Source organism: Phaenicophaeus curvirostris, chromosome 14 (genome assembly GCF_032191515.1).
Source record: "Phaenicophaeus curvirostris isolate KB17595 chromosome 14, BPBGC_Pcur_1.0, whole genome shotgun sequence".
Lineage (NCBI taxonomy): Eukaryota > Metazoa > Chordata > Aves > Cuculiformes > Cuculidae > Phaenicophaeus > Phaenicophaeus curvirostris.
In genome coordinates this window covers 19525532-19552759 of record NC_091405.1, presented here as the reverse complement: position 1 = coordinate 19552759, position 27228 = coordinate 19525532, and the positions used below count along the sequence as shown (strand labels likewise).

At 43.3% G+C, this 27228-nt stretch overlaps 1 protein-coding gene across 3 annotated transcripts in view; it reads right to left on the bottom strand.

Annotated features, from left to right (window-relative positions):
* Nucleotides 1-6943, bottom strand: part of SLC7A10 (solute carrier family 7 member 10) — a 31055-nt gene extending 24112 nt beyond the window's left edge. For all 3 annotated transcript variants that reach the window (XM_069868538.1, XM_069868539.1, XM_069868537.1), the window contains exon 1: nt 6849-6943. In XM_069868538.1, the coding sequence (XP_069724639.1) occupies nt 6849-6936 (88 nt within the window). In that variant the 5' untranslated portion in view covers nt 6937-6943. The remainder of the gene's footprint in view (nt 1-6848) is intronic.
* Between the last annotated feature and the right edge of the window lie 20285 nt (nt 6944-27228).

The following is a 27228-nucleotide window of genomic DNA, read 5'->3' as shown; positions in this document are numbered from 1 at the left end:
TCTTAATGCGTTGCTAGGGAACTGGCTGTGTCCACAACCAACTAATATGTAGACGTTGTGTCCTACTGGTCTCTGGCAGAGTTTACTGTAAGAAATGGCTTTATTGCAACAAGACCTACTAGCAGTAGCACAAAAACTAGTTTGTCAGCTTTTTTTAATTACAAGTATTTAATTCTATCATACAAACAGAAAGCCCTTACAAGCTGAAGGCTAGGCGTGAGAGGACACCACTTAGAACCAAATACTTTTTTTCCCTTATTCCTTAAAATATTGATTCAGCTATTTTTTAATTTACTTGAGTCTAAGTAGAGTATTTGGAAGCTTAACAGGCTTAGATACTTTCTCTCTTGTACTAACTAATGCTATTACTATCAAGACACTTATAAAAAGAGCTGATAATTTTCCATTTACGGCTTCTCAAGTTTTAAGAGTATCAGAAACGATGAAACTTTTGTGTTTATGGAGTCCTAGAATGCCGTTTCTGAAATGGGTTCATCTCCCTTTCATGGACCTCAGAACTGTCTGCATCATGTAAAATTAGCAATAAAAGAAGGCTTGAAACCCCAGCTACCACAGAAATAAGTCTGCTATCAAAACAGGACAAAGTCATGGGGAAATGGAAATGAAATATAGTCTGTGATGACCTCTCTAAAACCAAGCAAGCTTCTATTAAGGTCTCAGGAGAGCTGCTAAAGAATTTTGAAGTAATCCAGTGAAGGTACGCAACCCCTCATTTTCATTCTTCTTTGTCAGTTCCTTGCAACTCCTTAAGAAAAACTGATCCTTTGGGTGTTTAGTACAAAAGGATGAGGTTATATAATATAAAAGTGCACAGTTTAAAGCTGTAACTCCTCATATTCCTTAGCAGTCACTATCTTCAGGTTTATGGAGAAGCACATATTGATCCTTTGCAAGGCACGGGTTGGCAGGGAGGCAAGGAAAACTCTTTTGGATCAATCAGCCTTCCTCGTGGGGTCTGAGTAGAAGCGATCACACAACACAGCATGGGACTATTAAAAACCCATCACATAAGACATGTGCTAATAGGTTTTTTCTCCTTGTCTCACGGTGGTTGCACAATGTAACAGCAAAAAGATGGAAGACTCAGGCACTACACGAGACTGGCCAAGTAGTGGTCTGCCTTGTCAGACCTGTAGTTTATGATGTCACGCACCAGTATTCACATGCAAAGACCATTTGCAAAACTGCTTAAGTTATAGGGGAGGCATTTCAGTATACAGAGCTCAATTTCTCTCCTCCACTGTCTGAATGCATCTCTATACTTAGAGAGCAACTTTTTCTAGCCTGACTGCTCATCCCTGTGTTATCATCTGACCCAGAGTCAATGCAGCATAATTAACACCTCTGAGCTCTCCAGCGTCCCAAGTGAACTACAGGTTTCGTGATGGGCAGCTTTGTGACATTCATTGTCATAGACCATATAACATTGTGGATTTTAATTCTCTGACCCAGTGTATTTAATAGAATGAGATTCTTCCTTAATTCAATTTTTCCTGGCTTTTGTGACTCTAAATAAGTTCCTTATACTGTTCAAACATAATTTTTGTAGTATATTATATTAAGATGTATGGCCTGATCTAGATTATGCGGCTTCATGTGACTGATGGAAAAGCTATTATTTTTCACCGCAGAAAAACTGCCGCTCATTCAGATCAGTGACCTATTTCTTGGAGTCAGAGGTAACCTTTCTGAAGTTTTAAAATTTCTTTCTGATTTTTAATGCTATGTTTTACACCACTGATCTTGAGGCCTCATCTCTGAAGCATGATTACACTGGCATTTTAGGATTTGATAAAAAATTTCAACTCGGTTTTCAGATGCAGAAAGCTTTTATTTTTCTATAAGTTTTGGTGCTATTCTAAAGAAAGCGTTAGGTGAATCACAGAAGTTCAGCCTTGGGGGTTATTCCGTTATTCAGTTATACATAAATTCCTCAGGCTTAAATGTCACCAGTCTATTCCTCTCCACCTTTCTGTCTCTGAGATCAAGTGGAATTTGTTTCTAAAAAAGATGATGAACCACGTTCAGGAGCACAAATTTAATCGGCTCACCCTAACACTGGATTGGGCCATTCATTACCCTGAAATCAGAAAACCAGAATCTACAAGTTCCTGAAGATGGGAACAATTTGTAGACAACCACTCCTCTGATCTTGCTTTTCAGCCCTGACTTTCAGAGGCCAGTGCCACACATCAGGAGAATAAACTAACATGGCATCAAGACGTTTTGAGGAGGCTGGCACGTGAAAATATGTAATTACAATTCTGTATTCCCTTCCTCTGCAGGAGAACAGGGTTCTCCATGCTTTCTCACTAGACAGAGACGGATAACAGGCATTTAGAAAGGAATTAGGATGCTGAGATGCTCAGTCCACGTTGGATTGCTGGCTCCCAGCTCTTTGCTGTGGAACATCTGCTAAAGAACTCTTCGGGAGACTTCTGGGTTTTTTAGGACCAGCAGAAAACCCCCAACACTATTAGAATGTTTTATATTTGGGGCACTTCAGTGTGGACAAATGTCTTCTCATTTTATCATGCTGCAATTAAGATGACAAAAAAGTGTGGCAGCCAGTAGAAACTCCCCCTGCAGCCCAACAAAACCCGGGGTCTTGAAAGGGAAAGTTTGGCACACAAAAAGCTCCAAACACAAAAAAGCTAAACCTCCACCAAACCATTTCTGCTTGTTGTGAGCCTGCCAAAGCAGAACAGACTTTCTCAACAGAAAAGGGCTACATTATGCTAGAAGGAAATGAGCTGCAAGGCACAGGAAAAGGGAACACGAGTGGAGATTTATGGCACTGCTGAAAGCAGGCACTGTCCTGCCAGATCAGGAGTAAGACACTACCAGAGGACGCTACCTTTGTTTTTTCATCTGTCAAGGAAGAAGGAGAGTTTCTGTGGCAGAGTCTCTAAAATACTGACATCCACTGCAGAAAACCCACCACTTCAGCCTTCTGAGTCCTTGTGTCCCAATCAGAACTTTCTACTTTTATTAAAAGCTAAGAAGGAGGGGGAAAAAAGGCCCAACAAGCAAAACCCACCCAAACCAAACCCACCAGCGAATACCTGACATTTCATAACTTGGGAACAGAATTGTGCTACAAAAATTTCAAGTTTTACTCAAGTATCACTGACTTTATAAAGTATAATTTGAGTTTATTTGCAAAAGATCTTCATTATGCCCTACTGCTGTTCCTGAAGATTGTATGGGGAGGATTTGTTCATGCTGACATTTTTTTATTTTGGGTTTTTTTTGCTGCTGTTTTGGCTCTTGCTCTTCAAATTGTACATGAGGGACTTCACACGCTGAATTCTCCTGGATACAGACTGCAGCAGAAAGGCACATCTGGGGACAAACAAACCTGTTTTCTATGTCCAGAAAGGCTCCATTAACAAAACCACAAAGTTAAGGCTTTTTAATTTTGGTTTTTTTTTTTTCCCCCCCGTCAGGAATTTCTAATTAGGCTCCTTTTTGCCTCCCTCTGTAAATTCAGTCTCAGACATAAGCCGCTAGCCCAGAGAAACTGCAGGATCTCCCTGGAATTTTACCAAGCCTGGTTTGAACTTTGCCATGGTTTTTACTTGCAAGTGAAACTGCAGCTTGTTCTCAGCTCCCTCAACTCAGGTGAAAGGCTACCTGAAACGATTCTTATACATAACTATGCTGGAACAGCCTCCAAGCACATGGTCTCGCTCCTAAGATGCATCACACCATATAACTTGCATGATGCATTTTCAATGGGCATCCCTAGGTTCCTCTCTTTCAAAACGTAGGGTCTGATCTTTCTAAGTAGTATGCGCTTATTCTTATTTTCTTTAATGTTCATACAGAACCTGGAAGTGTAATTTTCAGTAGTTTTGAACCTGAGCCTAAGCCTCGGGACTACATGGAAAAAAGTCTTCAAAAGTGCCTCAAAAGTGTCTTTACAGTTTCTCACTACAGCTACTTTCATGCAGTTCTATAAGCTGCATAACCAAATGTTTAAAGAGATATTTAACTGTTTCACATAAAGCTACTTGATCTGTATGAAATAGTCAAACATCTCTTGTTAAATGTATATTTCTAATGTCAGAGAGGTGAATATTCCCATTCACACCAAAAGAACCAGGCTGGTATCAGACGTTAATCAGGCGGCTGTTTCTAATTCTTGTACTTTTCTAAAGAACAGTGGAATGTGGTAGAAACTACACAGAGCCAAGTCATGGAGCTTCTTACTCAGTTTTTCATCTACACAGGCAAAACTCTCATTGAAGGCACTGAATAAGAGTTTCTCTGTATAGCTCATATGCTTCTGTTCATAGAAAAAATACATGTGAAATCATCTTAATTACACATACAGCTCTACAAATCAGATATAAAGCCAGCTATGTAGACAGTGTGTATAATAACTGAGTTAAATATACATAATTTCTGTGTCTGCTAAATAAATACCAATTCAGTTTTCAAGCAATTATATAGTATCTGTAGCTTATGTAGATAATAAAGCACATATGTTACTACTTTTTAAGCTGTATCACTTCATCTGAGTTTTGGCAAGCTCAGTTTGCAGTGTAATTGAGTACATTAGGAGATTGTTAATAGTTGCAGCCTGGAGAGATTTGGTTTTGCCGTATATAACAACATTCGAGTTACATTCAACAGAGCGGTTGGGGTATCCTACAGCAAGTCTCCAGCACCTTCCAAAGTTCTGTGGCAGAGATGAATTGCCAGAAAGATTTGTTACTACTAGTAAACACTGTGTTCAGTTTTACAGTCATTAACTATCAGTCTCTCTTCAGCATTAAAAACACAAAGTTTTTGTACTGAGTACCAGCATTTACATTAGGATGTAATCCAATCTTCTGCCTCAACATGAAACAACCTTTGGAAACAGCTTTCTTCTCTAATTAGACTTGTTTGTACGCAAATTATAAAAATATAAATAATGAAGTAATGCAGGATAGTCTTACGTGTTGTGAGAAAGCCAGGCTTCTGGAAGAAATCGGGGGACCATCCTATGGGATGGATATAGGACAGGCATATCGTATTCCTAATTCAATGTACTTTGTTCTGCTATTTCTTCTGAACATTTTCTGTTAGAGGAACTGGTATTTCTTAGGGCAAAGCCTTTCAAACCTCTAGATAGAGCCGGTAAAAATTTGAAAGGATGAGTGTATTAAGATGGCATAGCAATTCAGTATGTCGACAAGTATCTCTGTTGTAAAAGTACTAAGAAAATTGCCCTATAATTCAAAACACAGGCAGAAGGCTGAGGAGGAAGCTCTGTTTTGCAGGGAGTCAGCAGAGGCTCTGGGAGCTGCGGGGCAGCTAGCAGGGTGAGGATTGCCTCTGCCCTCCCCTAGCAGAGTCTCTGCTCCCCGAACCTGGATGTGTCCCATGTTCACAGGGCACGATGAGCTCTGACAGCTAGAAGCCTGTAACTTTTAAACTGGATGTTTAAGCTGCATCTAGAAGTAGTTTTTACTTCCCCAGATGCAACTGCGAAGTTTCACGGGCTCCTAATGGACTGTGAAATATTGAGAGAGGCTGACATTACTGGAATACTCTCAAACATACCAGATAATGGTCATCCCACCTCCAAGCCTTCTCTTTCACCTCATGAGCTTATTAATCACATATTTATAGGCTCATATTGACAGCATTTTCCAAATACACCCTTGTGTTTCCTCTTCCTGCAACTAATTACTAGAAGATTTTAATTCCCTGCAGCTGATTAGAGCAGTCACCTAAAACAGAACGCTTGGTGTAATGCTGGCCGATCACAGCATCACATATCCTCTTATATTTTCTGTATCAGCAGCACTTTCACATGCTATTTGAAAAACGGTAAAGTACAAGAACATTTAAAGAAAAATAGAGAGCATCATCTGGCAGCTCCTGTCATGCCCACTGCCATCTCCCCATGCTGCCAGGGATCTTGCTGTCACTGCAAGTCTTTCCAACAGCTCACAGGGGAGAAGGCAGTGGCTGGGTTCTGCCTTGGAGTTTTGAGGCTCCCGGCTCACTATGGTGCTCGTATTTGGCTGGGAAACTGTGGCTCCCAGTGGTTTGCCCCCAGTCCTCTGGCCCCAGTGGCAGAGCATGCCGAGGGACAGTGCTGAGCACAGCCTGGCCCCGTTCTTGCCTGGAGAAGCAGGCTCAGTCCCACTGGCCAGCAGCTCCGAAATACAAACCAGAAGGTCTGTCGGAAAAGACACTGACACACTGATCTGCCAGCTATCAGCAGGCATGGGAAGTGGGAGAATGCTTCACTGCCAGCTCCTGCACTGCCAACTCTCGCATCGCTGACTCCTGCACCGCCAATTCCTACACTGCCAACTCCTGCATCTCCAGCTCTGCATCTCCAACTCTGCATCTCCAGCTCCTGCATCTCCAGCTCCTGCATCTCCAGCTCCTGCATCTCCAGCTCTGCATCTCCAGCTCCTGCATCTCCAGCTCTGCATCTCCAACTCCTGCATCTCCAACTCTGCATCTCCAGCTCCGCATCTCCAGCTCCTGCATCTCCAGCTCTGCATCTCCAGCTCTGCATCTCCAACTCCTGCATCTCCAACTCCTGCATCTCCAACTCCTGCATCTCCAGCTCCTGCATCTCCAGCTCCGCATCTCCGGCTCCCGCACACCCGTCCCGCACCTGCAGCTCCGCGGCTCGTGTCGCTGTGGGAGCCGCGATCTCAGCTGCGAGCACGCGCTTCGGGGGCAGCCTCAGAGCGCGGAGCCGCAGGGCTCGAGCGGGCACCGGCAGCAGAGTTCCGGGCGTCTCGCGGCGCTGCGCGGGTCGGTGCCTCGGGCGGGACGCGCACCCCCGGCCCCCGCCCCGCGCCCGTTACCGATGATGATGGCACAGGCGCTGAGCAGCCCGATCTCCTTCTTGAGCGCCACCCGCTCCCGCGCGCCGCGCTGCTCCCCGCCGGCCATCGCTGCCCGCGCCCTGCTGCCCGCGGCCGCGCATGCGCGGGGGGACGGGGGGAACCCGGGACGGGGGGAACCCGGGTGTGGGGGGGGGCGGACCCGGGGGGACACCCAGCCCAGGGGGTGTCACCGGCCCCGCGGCCCCCGCACTGTCGCCTCGCGGAGGTGCCTGAGGGCGTCCCGGGGGCCGAGGGCGGGGAACAGCTGCGGCTGGAAGGGACCTGGGAGGGTTCCGAAGCCCTGACCTGGGCACCGACATCCCGCTGGATAGAGGCAGGGACATAGATAGAGATAGGGACATGGGTATAGACGGGGATATAGATAGAGACAGGGATATGGATATAGACATGGGGTTATAGATATAGACGTGGAGATATAGATAGGGATATAGATATAGATATAGATATAGATAAGGATAGGGAAATAGAATCATAGAATAACCAGGTTGGAAGAGACCCACCGGATCATCGAGTCCAACCATTCCTATCAAATGGATATAGACACAGGGATATAGATAGGAATATAGATACAGATTAGAGATAGAGAGAGAGATAGGAATATAGATAGAGATAAGGATGTAGATAGAGATAGGGACATAGTGATATAGATAAAGATGTAGATATAGATTAGATATAGATATGGAATGGCTTGAAATGGGAAGAGGGAATATCAAGATGAGGTGTCAGGATGAAATTCTTAACAATGAGGGTGAGGAGGCCCTGGCCCAGGTTGCCCAGAGCAGTGGTGGCCGCCCCATCCCTGGAGGGGTTCAAGGCCAGGCTGGATGGGGCTTGGAGGTGTCCCTGCCCAGGGCAGGGGTGGGACTGCACGGGCTTTGAGGTCTCTTCCAACCCAAACCATTCTTCCGTTCTGTGATCATCAAATCCATCTGCACCTGCCTGCTATGAAACCAGATTCCTGAGCGCCTCATCTGCCTGTCTTTTAAATCCCTCCAGGGATGGTGACTCCGCCACCTCCCTGGGCAGCCTCTGCCAGTACCTGAGAACCCTTTTAGTGAAGAATTTTTTCTTGATGTGTGATCTGAACCCGCTGTGGTGCAACTTGAAGCCGTACACAGGAGGTGCCAGGCATCAGAGGACACCGTGTGGGCTTAACTGGGGCTGTTCAGTCTGGAGAGGAGGCTGAGAGGATACGTCATTGTGCTCTGCAGCTCCTGGAAAGGAGTTGTAGTGAGGTGGGTGTTGGTTTCTTCTCCCAAGTAACAAGTGATAGGATGAGAGGAAATGGCCTCAAGTTGTACTAAGGGAGGTTTAGATTGGATATTGGGAAAAATTTCTTTATTGAAAGAGTGGTGAAGCACTGGCATAGGCTGCCCAGGAATAGTGTGGAGTCTTTCTCTGGCGATAATTCAAACCCCTCCAGGACACATTCCTGGGCAACCTGCTCTAGGGTTGGACTGGATGAGCTCCAGAGGGCCCTTCCAACACCGACCGTGCTGTGATTGTCTCTACATGAATCTTCCCAGTGGTGGTCCACCTACTATGGTGCTTTATTAGTTGTGGTAGTGCAATAGTTTAAAGGGAAAAAACATTTTATGGCATGTAGTCAGCACTGGCTGCGTGCGGGCAAGCAAACACAGTTAAAATCAACACAGCAATGCCCAACACTAACTGGTTGGCTTCTGCATTTACGTTACTTGTTGGTTTCTTCTCTTCTCCTTCCCACTTTGTTCCAAAGCTTTCTGAAAGGGGTTAACCCCCCCAGCCCATGTGCACAGCAGCTCCTTTTGCACTTGCTGGTGCTGAGGAGTCTGGAGCTGAGGGGGCCTTGCTGGGCAGGCATCGGGCTGCTGATAAGCTGCAGCTGGAGTTGTCTGGTGCCAGGCTTAAGGAATTAATAACGATTTCATTTCCTCACACAGGGGATAGAGCATAAACGTTGGGATACTTCATTGCAGCAAGAACATAGGAATACCAAGGTAAATGTAAGGAAATAATGTCATGTAGCAATTCATAAATCTTTTGCTCTGTGAACAAACTGCCTTCATAAGGATGGCAATGGATGTTGTCTCCTCTGCCCTCAGGTGTAATCAGATCGTTAAATCATAGCTTGGGAACCTGGGCTCTTCCCTCAGGTGCTAACAATCAAGGGTTTATTAGTGGCAATGCCTGGTTCATTCCTTGTTTGTAAGTCAAGGTGGGTGCTTCCCTGAGAGCAGCTCTGCGTTCAGAGAGATCTCCACGTGGGTGACCTGGTTGAAAGTGTGAGTGGTAAAAAATTTTAATAAGCAAATTATCTGGGAGGTGTGAGAAGGAGGTAGAGTGCATCAGTGGGGCAATGAGTGCTGCCATGAGAAAGTGGATGTGGTGGGGTGGTGTTGATGGGAAAAGGGAGGTCTGGTTCTTCACCTCGGTGCAGGAAGGTGGGAAGTTTCTGTGGTGACATCAGTCTGATTTTGTTTGACTTTAGAATGAAAAGTATGACCTGAAAACTGGCGAGTCATTGGAGGAAATCGGCGAGCTGTTCTTACAAAGCTGATAATCGTAAGTGATTTTACTTTGCAAAGCTGCTTCACACTGTTGCTCTTATAGAAAGGCTTATTGATTTTCAGAGGCTGAGACTTGTTTCCTAAATTGATCTATTGCTCTGTGGAGTTGTTGTTCCTAAATGAACTGCCTCACTAACTACTTCTAAAATGTCCTTTTATTGAATTACTATATACTTTTCATAAGGAAGAATTTTACAGGAAGAATTACTCTCTGAACTATGTAAACAGCTCTACTGTTCCCCTTGGAAAGATGAGGAATGCAAAGACTAGAAAAAAAGTTTCAGATATTAAGAAGTAACCTGATTTAGGTTTTTTTTCTAGGTTGTTTAAATGATTGTTTCAGGACTATGTTTTCCACGGGTAGCAACTCAAGTAGTTTATAGTATCTCTGAAAGTCTCTCTGTGCAAGTCTTATATGGATGTTCTAATTTACTTTGTGAAAGCTGTTTGTGATAGTCTTTTTTTGTAGAAGCTAAAAAAAAAATTAGATTGAACTTCATAAAAAAAAAAACCAAACAAACCCCAAGAATTATGGGAATGAAGGGTGTTGCTAACTATATTGCAAACTGTATTGCTGAGTTCTAAGATCCTAATGAACTTCAGGATCAATTCCTAATTCCTTTACAGAACAACAACAGAATCTGTTAAATGATTGGGTTCTTAGAAGGAAGATGGTGCACTTGGTTTCTTTTGTGGTAGAAATGCTTGTTTGCTCTGGAATATGTGTAATTGTGGTGGTGTTGTGTGGAAGATATAAATCCCCTTCAGCCCTCTTATGCTGATTAGTGAAGAACAGCGCATGCTGGCTGTGGAATGATGAAAATGAGTACTAGAATTCAGTTCACTCTAATAATCTACTTCAACTCAACTGTGCAGTAGCTACAGGATTTTATTTATTTTTCAAACATTCTGGCCGGTTTGGGGCTTTGCCAGAGGAAATACTAAGTATATATACATGTGTGTGCTCTGCCTGCTGATATAAATATTTTGTTCAGTAATTGTTCCTCCTTGTTGAAAGCCAGGAGGCACAAGTGGGTGGCTTTGATTATATATTTTCAAGTGTTTTACTGGGAGTCAGAAAGGAAAAACCTAATAGAAAAGCATAAAAACCCCTCTCTTTGTGTATGGAAGCCAACAAACCATTGAAACTGAGAAAAGCAGTGGAACCTTAAGAGCGTTCTGTCTTCCGATCCAGTTTTACGTTTGGTCAATTTTGAACAAGGCTAAAAGAGCAGCAATGATGCAGGAGAACCGCAGAGGGAAATCTCCACTTTGTCCCTACGATTTGATGCAGTGGAAGGTGCCCCTGTCCATAGCAAAGGGTTAGATCTGGATGAGCTTCCAGGTCCCTTCCAGTCCAAGTCATGCTGTGATTCTGTGATGTACGATTGTCTTTCTCATGATGCATTATTGTGGTAGGTGCTTATTTGTGATATCTCTGCCAGAATGTACTTCCTACTGTGGGCAATAAGCTTGTAGACAGTTTGGTAATAAACAGGGTGGGCACACACTGTTGGGCACTGCCGTGTTGGTGATGGATGAGGATGGTGGCTGCACAGTCTCTCCTTGCCACATGAACCTGAATACGTGGTGTATGGGAAAGTGCCTGTGGGTGAGGGGATACAGCCAGGAAATCTGCGCTGGTGAATCAGTGAAGGCTTGTAGTCCTGGATCCCTGAGAATGCTTAATTTTTCCTCATTTATCCTTGGAAAGAGGATAAATTCTTTATCTAAATCCATATAAAGAACATTGATTTACTGATTGCTTTCCCACTGTGTGCATAATAAATGAATTCCCTTTTCAAAGTTTTATATGTTTTATTATTACTGAAGAAGTAAGCAGGTGGCTGTTTACAACATAAGCTTTCGATGTGCACACATTCGTAGCAAAACATAGGAGTGTAAAACAGCAGTGGGCCAGAAACCTGTTGGAAAAGACAGCAGTGACAAAGGTTGCCCACATTTACTGCCAAAAATGCTCTTTTCTTTTTTTTAAGGCTGAGTGCCTGCCTGCTTCACTGTTTTTTTTGCATGAGGGTGAAGGGAGGACTTTTCTCCTTTTGTGGTAGTGTTGGCTGCTAACTTAGGTTGTATATTCTGTGCTATTGTTAATATAGCTCCAAAATGAGCAAGTAGGAGGGCATGTACATTCTAATTAGTAGTTATCTGAGACAGCTCTTGAAGCAAAGACTACTTTTAAATTGGTTTGGGTCTGAACATACTGTATCTACTTGAATGACGAAATGTTAGTAAGCAAAAAAGCCAAAGTTCTTTGTAGGAAGGCAATTGCTGCATAGCAACTGCACAGAGGATGCAATGAAGCTTCTATGTGTTCTCTTTTGTTGCTATTTTTGTCCTCATTTTCTCCACGTTCTGAAATGTACGGAAATTATTAAAGTTGTTGGAACCAGATATTTCATTCATTGCTACTTATGGTCTAAAAAATAAGCGAAGCGAAAAATGCAGTTTGGTTTTTGTATTTTGGAATGAAATAATAAAGAGGATTAAAAATGCTATTTACTAAGGGATGCTGTGGCTGAGTTTTCAGACTAATGTGGCCTTTAATGTACGAAGGGTATGGGAAGAGAACAAATTTAAAGAACCATAAAGACTATATGGTAGAAGATGGTCTTTCCAGTATTGCTCCATTTTTCTATCCACCTAAACAAATTTCTGTCATCTTAAAAGATAACCAGCTCTACAAAACCAGAACGTGCCATAGATGTTAAAACATAATTCAAGTTTGATTTTTATGGGGTCTCATAAACAACAGCTGGGAAACAGATAATTGGATGAATAAACTAAATTGTAGCGTAACCTTAAATAAAGCAGTGGGCTGACTGACTACTGCAAAAGGAAATTTGGGGAATAATGGGATTGTAAAGGGGTTCTTCATTCCTAACAAGCTTGAGTTAAGGTTTGCCGTGTTGAATAGTGTCTGTGGGAAGCCTGCTATGTCCATAGAAAATATGAGTAGCTGGGGTCTGACCTGCCCTTGCGGGTGTGCCCTGTGCCGAGCCCACCCTGGAGGGGTTTGGCCAGCCCCACGGCTGGTGGCTGGTTGGGGCTGCAGGGTCTCACTGCTGTGGGGTTGCTCTTATCTCTGCTTCGTCACCTCTCTGTAGCAGGGCAGAAACTTGTAGGTTATTAGGATTAAGAGCAAGAATACAAGCGGGAAGAAGAGATAATTGGAAAAGCAGGCTGAGGATCAGGTCTTCTGCAAAGCTCTCTGATCTATTTCTGACAATGAATTATATCGTTTGAATTTTATAATGTATTGAATTTGCTGGGTATTGGGATGAGCTGTAGAAGGTAATGCTGACTGATGCCACCCTTTCATGGTCCTCTGCAAGATCTGAGAACTTTAACCCCACGATTAGGAAGCTCAGGAGATCCTTCAGGTGGTATCACTGTGTTTCAAGCTCCCCTAGGAGGAATGTGGGTCTTGTACACAGCAGAGCCTTGCCTGGTGTCAACGACTCCCTCCACAGAGGGCAGAACGTTTTCAATGTGCGGAGAATCTGGGGCCAGGTACTTCACTGTGCTTAAGGCTCCCTTTGAGCTGCAGGCTTTTTTCAGTAGGTTCTGATGACCAGTGTTTGCTGTCTTTTAGGTGAATTATTCAGCAGCCATGAACTGCCGGATGCTTAGATACCTCTGTAAAAACTCTATTTCTGCATTTCCACCTGTATGAAGTGGGCCACTGTATGTTGAAATTGTATCACCCTTTCAAAGATTCTTCATGACAGCTCATAGACAGATGAGTGTAAGTAGGTTGTGTGAAGAGCTATTTATAGGTTGCTGATCAATGAGGTTTCTAGAGCCAGGGTTATTGAAAGCACCTAGTTCCATGAAGCACTGGTAATTCCTGTTATCAGAGTACGCTGAAATGCGATGGTGAAAGGGATCTGAAAGGGGAAGCAATTTTGGAACAAACATTTGTTTTATGCATTTTCTTTGAAGATCTCTGACAACGCTGGAGTATTTCAGTGTTCCACCACTGTAACAACTAAAAAGCTCTTCTTAAATCACCAGTCTTTGTTGTGATTAATAGGATTATCTCTTCTTCCTCTGTGGTCACTGGGGAAACTGTTACTTTTTTCTCTGCTATGCTTTGGTTTATCAGTTGATAGAATGCTTCTTTTACTCTCATCTTTTATAGATTGCAAGCACCTCTGACTTCTTCCTTTTCCTCAAAGGATGTGCTTTCTAAACCCTGTTCTTTTAGCTGTCAGCTGGACTGGCTTCAATTTCCGAAGATGGTGTGATAAGTTGGACACAATAGTGAAGCTAATGCATCACAACTGCTAACTGGGTTGGAACAGTCACCTCTGTATATCACAAGAGATATTTCTCCCAGCTTGGGACTTCTAGTGTGTGTGATACAATTGTGCTGTTGCCTTAGGCTTTTATCTTGAGGTTCACCATAACCTTTTTCACATCCTTTTCAGAAGGAAAATTACCACCCGGTCCTTTTCCCTCTGTATTGGTACCTACCCTGTCCTTCCCTATTCTGCATCTGCATGCTAGATCCCTTCTAGAACTACTTCAGCTGAATATCAGCATCCTGACTTTACACTGTTTCACTAGTCAGCTGAGATCATCCTGTGTTTTATTCCTCACTTCTGCATTTGCAGTTGCTCTCAGCTTGGTGCCTCCATGAGTTCTTAGTCTTCATTTGGTCAGTCAAAATGTATAATGTTGCTCCCCGGATAGATTCCAGGAGGACCCACCTTGAAATTTGTCTCGTTTGTCAGTGCATTGTGAATAATTACCTTAATAGGAATTTTTTGTTTTTTAAACCAGTTACACAGGTAGCAGGACGATTGTCACTTGGCTTGTATTTTGTGTTGTCTTGCTTATGAACGTGACACTCTAGGCGAGTTAAAAGCTCTAGTTTAAAGGAAATTAGTTCATACCTACCACTTCCCCTTTAGGGAAGCAAGTTCCCTCTCAGACACTAAAACCACGATTCGAATCATCGTATCTGAGGGCTCTTGTCATCCCCGAAGAAGCCCAGTAGATGGCACTCTGGATCTGTAATGCAGGAGTTTGCTGCAGGGGTCACCGATGCCTCCTGTGCTGGTGATTTTGAGAACTTGTTTCTCAATTTGGCTCCTAAGATTAAGATTAAAATTACTGTAGTAGTAAAAGTCTTGTTGAAGTGGGCTTGGGTTCGCGTTGTCATTAAAAATCTGATCATCCTTCAGAGTGTGTTTGCAGAGCACAACTTTGAGCGGCTCTCTATCAAGTGAGTGGAACGTCTGAGGGGGTGGCTGGAACCCATTCCAGCCTAGGCTGTGCCGTACACTCGTGTATCCCTGCATCAATCATGGAGAAGCAAAATGGGAAGAACGGAGGACTAGAATCTAGGTGAGGATGGGATTGTTCTGTTGTGTGCTCTTCCAGATGGAGCATGGCCCAATTTAGATGCAGGGGTGGATGTTGTTCTCAAATCAGGCTAACCATTATCACTGTGATCCAATGGTTAGGGAAAATGTGTAGTCTGTTTTAAAAACTTCACTTAATATTAGTTCTTTTAATGGCATTAGCTCTGGAATTCTATTTCTGATGGTGTTTAAGTTGCCTGTAATCATTCTTGCTGCTTTATCTTGGTAGCACCACAGGGCTGTGATTGGGATCTGCTGGCTACAATCTTGCTGAGTGCTCTGTAGGCTCCTGCAATGATCTGGGGAGTGGAGCCTGGACCCTGCTTTCTGTGGGGGCCCGAGGCATGTGTGGCTGTGTCACTGCGCTGTGGGCTTGCACACAAGGTACTGGGGCAGAGCAGTGGTAAGTCAGCTGCCAGGGGAGATCGCCAGGCTGCTAGTCCGGAGATTTACCACTGAGACACGATGGAGCAGGCTGATGCCTTTTTGAATGCTTTCTTTCTGATAATTGATTGTATCAAAGTCAGTGGTGTTTAACCTAACTCGTCTTGGCTCTTTCTTCAAAGGGACTAATGTTTAGGATGTCGGGTAGCTCCATTCATCCAGGATTCTGGAGCTCCCTCTCAACTCTTCCTGACCTGTGAGCGCCCCTGAGCCTTCCAGGACAAAATAAAACAAGTTAGCTGAGCCACTTGGCAGTAGTTTGAACCAACTTGTTTGACTTTGCCCTAGAACTGACTAGAAGTGCTTACACAGCCAGTTACTGGGTCTCAGCTGGAAGGTGTTAACTAACAGCTGAGAAACAGAGAGGAACATCTTTCTAGAGGGCCTGTGAACTGTATGCCCTGGGTGAGAGGCTTTACGTTATTCTGTTGGCTTTCCCTGGAAGACAAGGTGTGCTCCTAGTGCCTGCTCCAGTGCAGGGGTTCTGTAAGAAGCTACCATGTTTCAGCTGCTTCTCTAGTGCATTTTCCTGCAAAGGTGTGTTCCCTGCCTGTGCTGCATAGATGGGACTGGAGGCGTCCAACAGAGATGCACAAGGAGCTTCACAGGGGCGCTGCGAGTAGCTTAGGGTGGAGACTTCACCGTAGAACCTTATTTTGTTGTGTACTTCAGAGAATGAGGAAGCCAGTTTGGCACCCCATGTTATCTAACGGTTTTTGAGACCTAAAAAGGCTTTTTTTGCTTTCCTGTTAGTAAGTTGGTGTCTATTGCATTGTGGAATGGTAAGGAAATAATAACACTTCTTAACCATACAATATTGTTGCTTTTGAGAAGAATAACAAAGTCTGAACATGGATTATGTTGTTCAGTTAATGTAATGGTGGATATTCACACTGAGAACCAAAAATAAAATAGATTATCCTGTTATCCAGGAGCTCTTCTATATGCAAGATGAAGAGCTTTCCTACAGACAGAAATGTATATTTGGTTTAAGTGCATTGTGCTTAGAGTTCATGTGCATTCCCTCCAGTACTTAACTATTAACAGTTCACAGAAACTACACTGTAAACCCGCTGGAATAATTCTTATTAAATAATTTTCTCCGGTAAACAGGGAAAACAGAGCTGCAAGGAGGTTAAAATCTAGGCTTGGCTTCCCCACTAATGACAAACTCGGGCCCCAAAATTTGCTGAGACAGAGATGACAGGCTCTCGCAAGTACATCGGGTCATCCACCCACCCCTCCTTTCTGGTTGCTGCAGGGTACAGGTGCACTCGGACAGAAAGGACTGGGTTGCTTTTGAGCTTTGCTCACGCACAAGGCAGAGCGAGAGGGAGGTGTGGGCAGTGCGGTACACCTGCCCTGCTCGAATGCACTAGACTGCCACCACCAAACCTTTCTTTCCTTGCGCAGCCTGAAGAGTATGGGCTGTAAGAATACTGCAACACTGCTGATAGTGTTTTCTTTCAGTACTGAGTGGTCATTTATAACCTGCCAGCCTTGTATGGTTCCCGGTCAAAACAATTTGCGTTTAAAGAAAAGTTGCATGGGAGCAGGGAGGCCATGGGTAGGTAGGATTTGCCAGTGAGCCCTCTCACTCACATCTGCTCTGTGCCTCAGCCCAGGAAACAGTGAATGATGCTCAAGCACTGGCACTTAAGTGATCTTGGAAAAATTTCTTGCCTTACTAGACTTGGTTGCCTATCTCCAAACCAGATGTTTCTTTCTCATTGCAATCTGTCTAGAGCCGTGTAGCCTTATGTACTGTATTATTCTTTGGGATTATCACTGGTGGGCTCTTTCAAGTGGAGGAGGGATGGGACGCCTTTTCTTTGTTAGGCTTTGACAGTATCGTCACAAGAGTGCAAGATTTGCTGTGCAGTGCATCATCCCAAACGGTTTTGATGATAGCATCGTTTTTCTCCCACTTGCCCTTTTTCCTAGAAAGGGGTTAGGCTCTTTGGGTGTTGCCTGACGAAATTCAGGAGGTGGGTGGGTGCGGTGAGATTTTCTGGCTGCACCTCTCTGTAAGGTTACCGAGAGTGCAGAGAGCTCTCAATCCAAACAGGGAGCAGCCTGCACAAATGCAAGTAGAAGCAGAAGATTCTCTAAGGCAGCATGTTTCTTCTTTCTGGAGCCACTTGCCAATAGAGAAGGAGATTATGTTGGAAAGCAGCTGGGGTTGTCTGTGTGTGCGCATTTGGCCAATCATCCTTCATGTGAACACATCAACATCTTGGAAAGATGCAGTTTAAGCCAGATGTTGGTATTCACTTGCTGTCTGCACATCACAATAAGGCAATGCAAGGGGAATTTAAAAGCTAGTGAAAGGCTGTATCTCTAACAGAGACAAGGTCCAGAATCTAAAGCTAATTTTTTACTTGTAATCACACTGATCTCTCTTCCAACATTGTGTATGTTCATGCAACAAATGTTGCTGCAGGATGTCTTCATGTCCTGCAGCTCACGCTAACTTCAGTGGCTTCTTTCTGCCTGATGTCCTTTCTTGACCTTCTGCATATGTGGTTACGTGCCTTCTGACTACCTTCATCCTCCTTTCAAACTCTGAGGACTTGAACAGACAGGCATACCTATAGCATGACTACAAACCCTCATTTTCTTGGGAAATCAGGCTCAAGAGAGCAAAATGTCCAACTGCAGCCAGTTTTAAAGCACTGAAGTGCAGAAATCCAGTGCTGTGTGGTAGGTAGTGTTGAAAATGGTTATAATCTAGACCTTGTATCATGTGTGGAACTATAGGACAATGAACTGGACTGTTTAGCAAGTGCTCTTAGTGAAATGCGCTTAAGTGTTTTGTGAACTGGAACCACAGCCAGCCTGTGGCACATGGAAGATTTTCAGCTGCAAAGTCTTGAATTGTTGAGTCAAGTCCTGTAGTATTTCAGGAATAGCTTAGGGAGCCACTGACAGCTCAGACAAATTGGTGTTTTTCTACCTGAGTTGTTGGCCATTCAAGCTGAGCTCAAAGCAAATCTTCGGGGCTTCGGGGAAGCCAGTGACAAATCAAAGATTCTTGTTTAACTTGGCCATGGCTGAGTGCTGCGCTTCATTTTGAGACTTGGTACACTCCTTGAATTCACAAACAACATCTGCTGCTCTTCTCTGACAATTCCTAAGATGACCTCTTGAAGGAAAGGGAGCAAGTCTAATGTTTTGACATGCTGAGGGTTCTCAGTGGAGCAATTGCAGGTGTAGAAGGCCAAAGCCAAGAGTGCTGGGTGAACACCTGCTTACTGTCGTGCCTGAACACATCTGCTTTACCTGTTTCTCTTTGTTTACGCAGCACTGATTGCTGATTGCACCGTAAAGTCCATGAATTTCAGGGTGCTCAGCCTTCTGAAGTCTAAAGGGCATGGTTAAATACTCTGCAAGGACTAAGAACCAATGTGTATGTAGGTGTTGCTGCTTCACATTGGTGTCTGCTGGTCTCTGGTCACAGCATTTTCTATGATAATTGTTAAGGTTGGAAATGACCTCCAAGATCATCAAGTCCAACCATCAGCCCAACCTCACTGAGCTTACTAAACCCGAAGTGCCACATCTACGTGCTTTTTGAATACCTCCAGAGACAGAGACTGCACCACTCCCCTGGGCAGCTCGTTCCAAGTTTTCATCACTCTTTCAGTAAAGAATTTTTTTCTAATATCCAGTCTGAGCTTCACCAGTGCAAACCTGTGGTCACATACACGCATCTCCTGCCTGTTCCTCCCAGTGTATTCACCATGCCTCATGCACGTTTTACCTTATGTGGACAAAGCCTATGTGGACCTGGGGAGTAGTTTTGTTTGACTAGGGGCTTCCTGTAAATGGCAACCAAAGGGCCTAGCCCACCCCTGTGGCACAAGCTTTTAAAGTCCCATTATTGCTCTGAATCACACCTTCGTCTCCACACCCTGAGTCATGTATTAAAATAAAACTGTGGGAAATAATAAAACCCAGTTATATGAATGTGTTTTTTATTATAAGAGTTCTTAAATTTTTTTTTATTACTGCTTTGAGGCCAACTCATCATCTTTTTTATGTTCATTACAAAAGGCTTTGCTCCAATCCCTATTAACTTGAAGGGAAAGGAACACAGCGGACAGGGAGCAGAGCAGTTCCTTGCTGGCATCCATTCCCTTGTCCTCAGCATGCCTCACAGTCTTCACCACAGCTGCTCTACAAGAGCCCTCTGGGGTAGGTGGTGTTACAGGGGAGGTTGACCAGGCGAGTTTGCAGAAGACGATTTGCAGAACCGGGGGTCGGATTGAGTTCTCAGAATTTCATAGCCAGTACTCTAGCTCATGGCCCCTGTAGTTCCAGGTACTCCTGAAATGAGCAACTGGTCTTTGGCAAGCAAATATGAAAGTTTTCAGCTTTGCAAATGTCATGTCTGCTTTATCCCCAACAGTAAGTAAGGCTTTCTCAGCCCCAAAGAGGTAGGAGATGAGGTGGGGGGGGGGGAATAAACCAAGAAAGTAGGAGACAAAAGGCTTGTTTATATCTGCTAATCAGAAAAGTAGATTGTTCCTGTTTAAAAAGGAATAATCTGCATGATCATCTTTGTGTTAAGTATTTAGGCTTGTAGATTGGGGGTATGGGTGGATCCCTTTTCTTCCTAGGGTTTTGTAAATTAAAGTGTATCTTGACTGAAGCCGGGGAAATTCCTTTTTACATTCAGTTTCAGATACTTGGTAACCGCACCAGTACCAGGACTCCTTGCTCAAAACCCAGCACGCCATCCATGCAGTTTTTTCTCACCCTAAAAAGTAGCTGAATGTACAGAAGCTGACTGAGTCCTGGACTGAGTCTCTGCTGGAGCCTGGAATCATACCAAAATAAAATAATTCCTCTGTGCACCTTTGGCTACAGTTTCCAATCCCTTCCTTCCTTCCCTCCACCCTTATCTTGTCTCTGCTTTCTCTGATAGTAGCATAGACTTCAAACTGCATTCTACAAACCGTCTGAAATTCAAGATATTCCTCTGTTGCAGGGCATGCTGCATTCTGGCGTGCCTGTCATGAACTTCTCTAGGTAATCTGAATTTCTTTTGGCTTTTAGAAGAGCAGGTGCTTCTGAGACTGCAGCCTGAAGCTCTGATGGAGCAGGTGAGTCAGAAGTTAGCTCCCTAGTTACTCAGTGGGGAGAGGGTGCTCAAGTCTTCACTACAGATTTGCTTTAGCTGTCTACTGAAGTTCCTCATAGAGGCACTACTCAAAAAGAAGGTTTTTTTATGATGTGGGCTTCTGATCATCTAAAATTCTGTTGCTACCAGGCTTGCAGTTCATGGGTCACCCATCAGCTGTCTGGCATTGATGACTTGTGGTGGTAAATGACTTCCCAGTTGTCTTTTTATATATCTACTTCTGGACGCATATTAAATAATTCTCCATCATCAGGAATGCATTAAATGCTCCCTGACTGACCACCCACAAATCATTTAAATAGTGTTCTTCTGGTTTATTGAATGTCTTTTGTGACATGCATTGTTCTCTGTTTAATAAGCCATACACGATCTAAAACTGTGTAAGTCCACTGAGGATGGCATGTCTTTTAAAATGATTTTACCTGTAGACTCATTAAATCACAAGGCAGTTTTCTGCTCTGCTGCTAGGAAATAAATAGAAGTTCCAGTCAGGTAATCAAAACCCCAACAAACCAAGAAACCGGCTCTTGAAAGACAATAGATCAACAGGATAGCCCCGTATGGACCAAATGCCTGGAAGCTGGGCATCATCTGAAAATAATATATGCAGTCGTTGAAACCTCTGGGCACAGCTGTGAAATCCCTGCAGGTGTTTTATTCTCTGTTCCTCAGTAATTCAGGTGACTTTTGTGAGGCTAATGCCTGAAGAGCTCCCATGGAAACGAGAGCTAATGACAGGTGGAAATAGAGCTGGGGAGAAGCATGTTACAAAGGCTTCACAAAAACTCCTAATCCGTGAGCTCTAGCATATACTATTGAGGATATTGAATAATGGATTTGCTCACCTTACAAGTATAAAGCTTGTTACAGGCACCTTTCACTAACTGTGGCGTTCTGAAACTGTTCATCCTGGCTCTAATGCCCATCCTTTTTCATATGGAGTTATTGTACTAGGATGTATTATCAAACTGAAATACTGGCTGCTTGCTGTTTCTGTTTCTGTGGTTTGTCAGAGCTTCTGCATTTCTGCAAAGAAGTATATTTTTAAGGGAAGAAGATGATAGCTTTGAACCTGGGTGTTTCCCCACAGGGTAGCTCTTCATAGCTCTCTTGGGTTTGTGAGTAATCGCTCTGGTCCTGGGCACTCAGTATCTAACATTTTGCATACAGTGAGTGGGTGAATGGCTTATATCCATGGCAGTGGTGCCTGTGGGTAGGTAGAACAACTGGGAAATTCAGTTCTTATAAATCTATAAAAATAGCTAAGAGGTGTAATGTACTGTAAAGTTGCCATGTTAACACACGCTGGGCTGTCATTTCTTTGTTTTGATATGCAGCAACAGTTTTATGGCTGTCTCGGAAGGTGCTATAAAGCTTTGTTTCAACATGGTTAATATTCCAAATCCAAATTTTGCTTCATTTATATGTGGTTTCAGAAAACTAAAATTAACTACAGTGTATTTGTATTTACCCTGCTTGTCACAATTACAAGGCAGGTGTAGAAATAATAAGAATTGGTTTCATTTAATAGCAAAGATTCGGCAATGTTTGTCCTGTTCAACTGTCTATTTTTCCCTTGTGAGTGAATTGAGAACTGGAGCTTGGGATGCACAATTACTGGCTTCAGTTGTCTGGCCTTTCTTTGCCTGTCTTTCCCAATGTCTTTTAGGAGAGCTAAGAATAAGCCAGCTAACGCTGAGAAGCACACATGCAAAGGTGTCAGTGCCCAAAGGAGATGGGAGATGTGCTGTCTGGAAGGTGAAATAGCTTTGAGTGATAAACTTGCCCTGTGGCGTTCTGCAAGAAACCGTTCTGACTTCTCCTACTGTGTGGTTTTTGGTAGTGTGTGTGTTCTGCTGTGGTCAGAAGAATGAAGTTCTATTCTGACGCAGAAAGCCTGACTAGATCAGTTTCCAGTGCCTACTTGGCAGCTTTCTTGGTCTTGTGCTAACTTCACGTGAAGCTGCCCAGCTTAGGCTGACTTCTTGCCTATCTCCATGCAAGCATCTATCTACAATCCTTGGCGTAGCACAAGTGGTGTCACTTGAAGGACTTGGATTTCCAGGATGGGGCCTCAATCCCTCCCTGAATTTTCAGTTACCTGGTTCACATCAGCAAAAAGGGTTTTCATTTGTTTTAGTCTGTATAACTGAGAACTGACGACCAGATACAGCTCATGCTCTTTTTGAAGGAGCGGAAGTCCAAGGAGGACAGCTATAAGGGATGTTTCCAGGTAGAATTTTTGCTGTCTGTTCTGGAAATACCTTATACCTATCTTTACTTGGCAGTTTAGGCTTGTGTCTGTCCAGCTGATACTGGCAGATCTCCTGTCCTGCGGCTCAGACCTGCAAAGCAATGGGCATTCAGGTTATTGTGGAGAACCTGGACTACCTAGTATAGGGTTTAAGGAAATGCAGGTTCTAACAGACAGTTAACTTAACATCGTGTGTATGTTTCCTGTCTTCATGTTTTGTTTGTTGTCAAACATATTTCTGATGCTTAAAACTGTAAGGTTGACCTTCCATGTAGGAAAGGCCTCCTGAGGTACAGTTTTTATGACTAAGGTTGTATAAGAAACAAATAAATTAAATATCCAAAGCAAATAATGTGTTTCAGTTCCAAAGATGGCTTGTACTTTTACCTTGTTAGAGGGGTATAATTAAACTGAGGAGGTTTGGATCTACAGGTAGCTAGCTTAAAAAGATTTGCTCTAAAGGGTGTAAAAGAGTCCAAGAACTTTGCCTGATTTTGATTGATTCTCTTTCTGGTTACTGGAATTCTGCTCAGCTCGCTTTCTTAGTATTAAAATGGGGATGATATTATGCTGTTCTTTTCTTGTGGGGAATATCTGTGCCAAGGTGGTGCTGGAAAGGTAGCTGAAAATGAGCAAACCACCTTGGAAATTATTACCTGCAGGTGATGCAGGCTATTGGCAGTAGTGAAAATGGCAGCAGCGGCTATTTTGTGCCTTTGCACTGTAAGAGCTTGTTGTTTTAAAAAATATCAAACAAAATATTTCAGGGATTATATTGTATTGTGTTATCTGTGAATCTCATACCTTATAACAATCTCTGCTTCGCATTGGTACAGCATTTATATGGCTGATAATTTTGCTTTTACACTGTGCCAGCAGAATGCAACTCCTCATGAAAAGTATCATCAAAACAGTGTTGAGGTGGAGAAGGATGAATTATGAACAGAGATTTTAGGTGACAGGCATTAGAAATAAGTGTTAAATGCTTTTACAGTACAGGTAGTCCTAATCAATAGGTATATTTTGCCACAACTCTGGAACTTTGATGACAGGAGCCATAAAAGTCTCTTTGTACATGGAGTGAAGTTGAGTCTATGTGGTGGATTCTGTTCCTTATGATGCTTCTGTGCATCTTCTGGGATGGCAAAAGGGGACTGGCCTGTCCCTCTCCTCTGGCTGCCTGTGTCACAGACTGGGGAGAGAATCAGTAGGAGAGGCAAAAGAGACATTACACACATTCTTTTCCCTCTACTCAGAATGAGCTAAGGTCAGTGCTTTGCTCCCTGAGACAGCTTTTTCCTGCACTCTTCCAAGTATGTCTCCAAAACAAACAAACAAACAAACCAACCCCAAACAAAAAAACATCCCCCCACTTACCTTCCAATTGCTAAAGTAGGCCAATTCTGTGCTCTTTGTGAATGAAACAGTGGTTTCAATGATGATAGTGCAGCTGAATAGAGTCTACCTGCTTTTATTAGGGTAATAAAGCATTTTTTTCCCTTCCTGGTAACCCAGAATCCTAGTGGGATTTCATTTGCTTTTGCACCACTCTTCACCAGAATCAACCTCTTGCCTGTATTCCCCTTGGAGAGGGGATAATACGGGGAAAGCACATTCAAGGTTAGTATTTTCTAGCTAATTTTTTTCTTCGAGCATTGTTTTAAATCAAATTCTCCTACAGGAGCACATCGGAGTCAGAAAATGTGCTTTGCTTCAAAGGCAAACACAGATAAAATTTGCTTATAGGAGAGCTATTTTGACTCTTTCTGGTATTGGCCCTATTGCAAGATTCGCAGAGGAGAATATAAACCTTTGGTGCTTTTCATTTTTCAAAGCTTTAGTCTTGTAAAAGTTGCGAGAATTTTCAGCTTGCTTGGTTTGCTTGAATTTACTTTTGCTGTTTGGATTTCCTAGATATTGTGGCTCACATGTACTAGTCAAGGGTTTAAGTTTTTTTTTCCATGTCAGCAGCACTTCGGAAGGAGAGTTCAACATGTAAAAAGTCTTAAAAGCTAGAAAATGTTCCGACAAAGAATCAATAGGTGACTATAAACATGAATGGAATTGCCAAGAATTTTGAAGTGTAAAAGAACCTTCAATGTGATAAGCTTGAAACTGTTTGAGACCAATGAACGCGAGTGGAGGATCCATTCAGTGAATAGTGCTCAACACTGTGAGGTGCTGGCAAATTAAACATTGAACTCGAAGATGTATTTGGAGGATTGGGCCCCAAATGTGATTCTCTGGTTTCATCTTGAGCTGTGAGTGAGTAGGTGCATACTGAATGACGGCAAGGTTGCTGTAGTAATTATTCATTAGCTTTAAATAACAGGGTAATTATGAAGGTAAAATTCATATACCCCAACACACCCTTTTTTTGCTAGCTCTTCAATTTCTGAAGAATGCCTACAGCCTTCTGCTTTGTGTTGTAAAATAGGGCACTGCCCCTGGTTGTACGTGGTTATTTCTTTGCTTTTTGTATGCTTCTTGCGTGAACGTGAACTGGGGTGAAAAGGTAACATGAATCAGGGAGGCAGGCACTTGAAGAGAACAAAAGCTCAGTTTCTCCTGTGCCTTCAAGGATAATGAAGATCGCTCTGGTGCCTATAAACATATGGGACTGGTTTCTTCTTCAAAATTCTTGAATTACCTGTTTCTTTTCATTTTCTATTCACTTCACTTCTGGGACAAAAAGCACTGAGCAGAACAGATGAGAGATGACAAGTGGCAATATTTTAGGAGGAGAGGACCCAGTCTAATCTCTGTCCTAGACAACTAGCTGGCGGTGGAGTGACGTGACCACTGAGCATGTGTTAGACACAACAGGCAGAGTTTGAACTCTGCTGGATGAGAATTCAGATCCAGAAATCAGTTTGTCTCGTGTGGAATGAACCTAATTCACTCTACTCAGAATCTCTGAAGTCCACAAAAATTAGTCTGTCCTTTTACCTGTAACTGGGGACTGGAGCGCATGTTAGGCTGCAGTTGTGCTCCATATGTTCTGTGTAGCGTTTGCTACATTTGTGAAGGACTGTGATGCCAAGGAGACTGGAGGGATGGACAGAGTTGTGGTAAGGGAAGAAATAAATTGTTGGAAATGCGAACTCTTGGGAGAAACCTGTTGCTGTCTTGGTGTATGGAGTGCAGATCTGTGAGAAAAACCATTTGAAACAAAAATGTTTATTAGAGAACTGATTCTGAGTCTAATGCAGGATTTTCAACAGTCAGCTGCTCTGTTGCTGTAGTATCTTTGTGCTCTAGCTCTGGGGGCCCTTTTTATTATTCTGAGATATCCTATTGTGTTTTAAAATCTGGTTTTAAGAAAAAGCTGAAAGAGTGATATGTAAGCTGTTGGATATCTCTATGGGCAGCAAATAGTCTTCATGTTAAAAATCCCCAAACCAAATCCACACCGATATCTCAACCCAAACCCTAACAGAAAGTCCCCTTGCATTGTCACCAAATTAAATGAAGTTAACAGTAAGAGTCAAGGTCTAAGCAAAGGGAGAGCTCCTATCAACCTGAACAAAATTACTCTTTCTCAAATCCCAAGTGCTTTGTTTGTAGAGTCCTTTCTTTGCCTGCTTCTCTACCTCCTCTTGCTCTTTGTCCTCAGAGCAGCACTGTTATTTTTAAATGATGTGGCAGCTTGTGAAAAGAACCCTGATTAGGCTCTTGCAGTAACTGTCCTGCTCTGCCCACCGGCTCCACTGTGCCCTCCAGCCTGAACGGAGCACGCTCGACTCCAGTGTGACGTGTAGGGCTGGGCAATGACTCTGTGCTTGATATTCCAGAGTATTTGAGATTTCATTGAAACAAGGTTGGCATCTCTGTAAGGAATACACTGAATGAACTGTGCTTTACACAATAGGAAAACGAAAACTGATACAGAAGTAACTAGCAACAGATAATCTGTTGTAGTGTAGTTGTTTGCATTAGATCAAATATAGTAGCTAAGCTGTACACAGTGTGTTGAGGAAAAACAGAAGGTCAAAACCACATACACCCTTTTATTGCACAATACTGTAAGCTGTCTGCATGTGTGAGATGTATACACATGCATTACTCTTGTGCATATTCCTTGGACCTCACACTGTACTGTTTCATAAATAGAATCTGTAAGTGGCTATTGAGCTTTTATTGTTTTTATTTCATAAAACTTACATAGATGTTTTTAAATCATGTTTGCCTGAGGACATCTGAGAGCCAAGCAGCTCTTTAAGGGAAGCACGTTCACTTATATTAGTGCATCACTTAGCCAGTGGCCTCTGGTCCCATCACAAATTTTACATCCTGGTGTCACAGAAACACTCTGAGTCCTAGACACTGAGGCCTTTAGATTTGCAAAGTAAGTCTTCAAAGTTTGGATGTGTGACCTTGGATACTGGTGACCATGGTGGACAACCACATGTGCAGCCTTCGCAGGAATTATTGGTGCTCAGCATCTCTGGAAGCTCTGGAAGGTTGTTGTTGCACGAACAAACGCTCCTGTGGATCTTAGCCTCATGTTGGTCAAGTTTAGCCCTGATTCCTACAGACTGTTGATATATCAGGC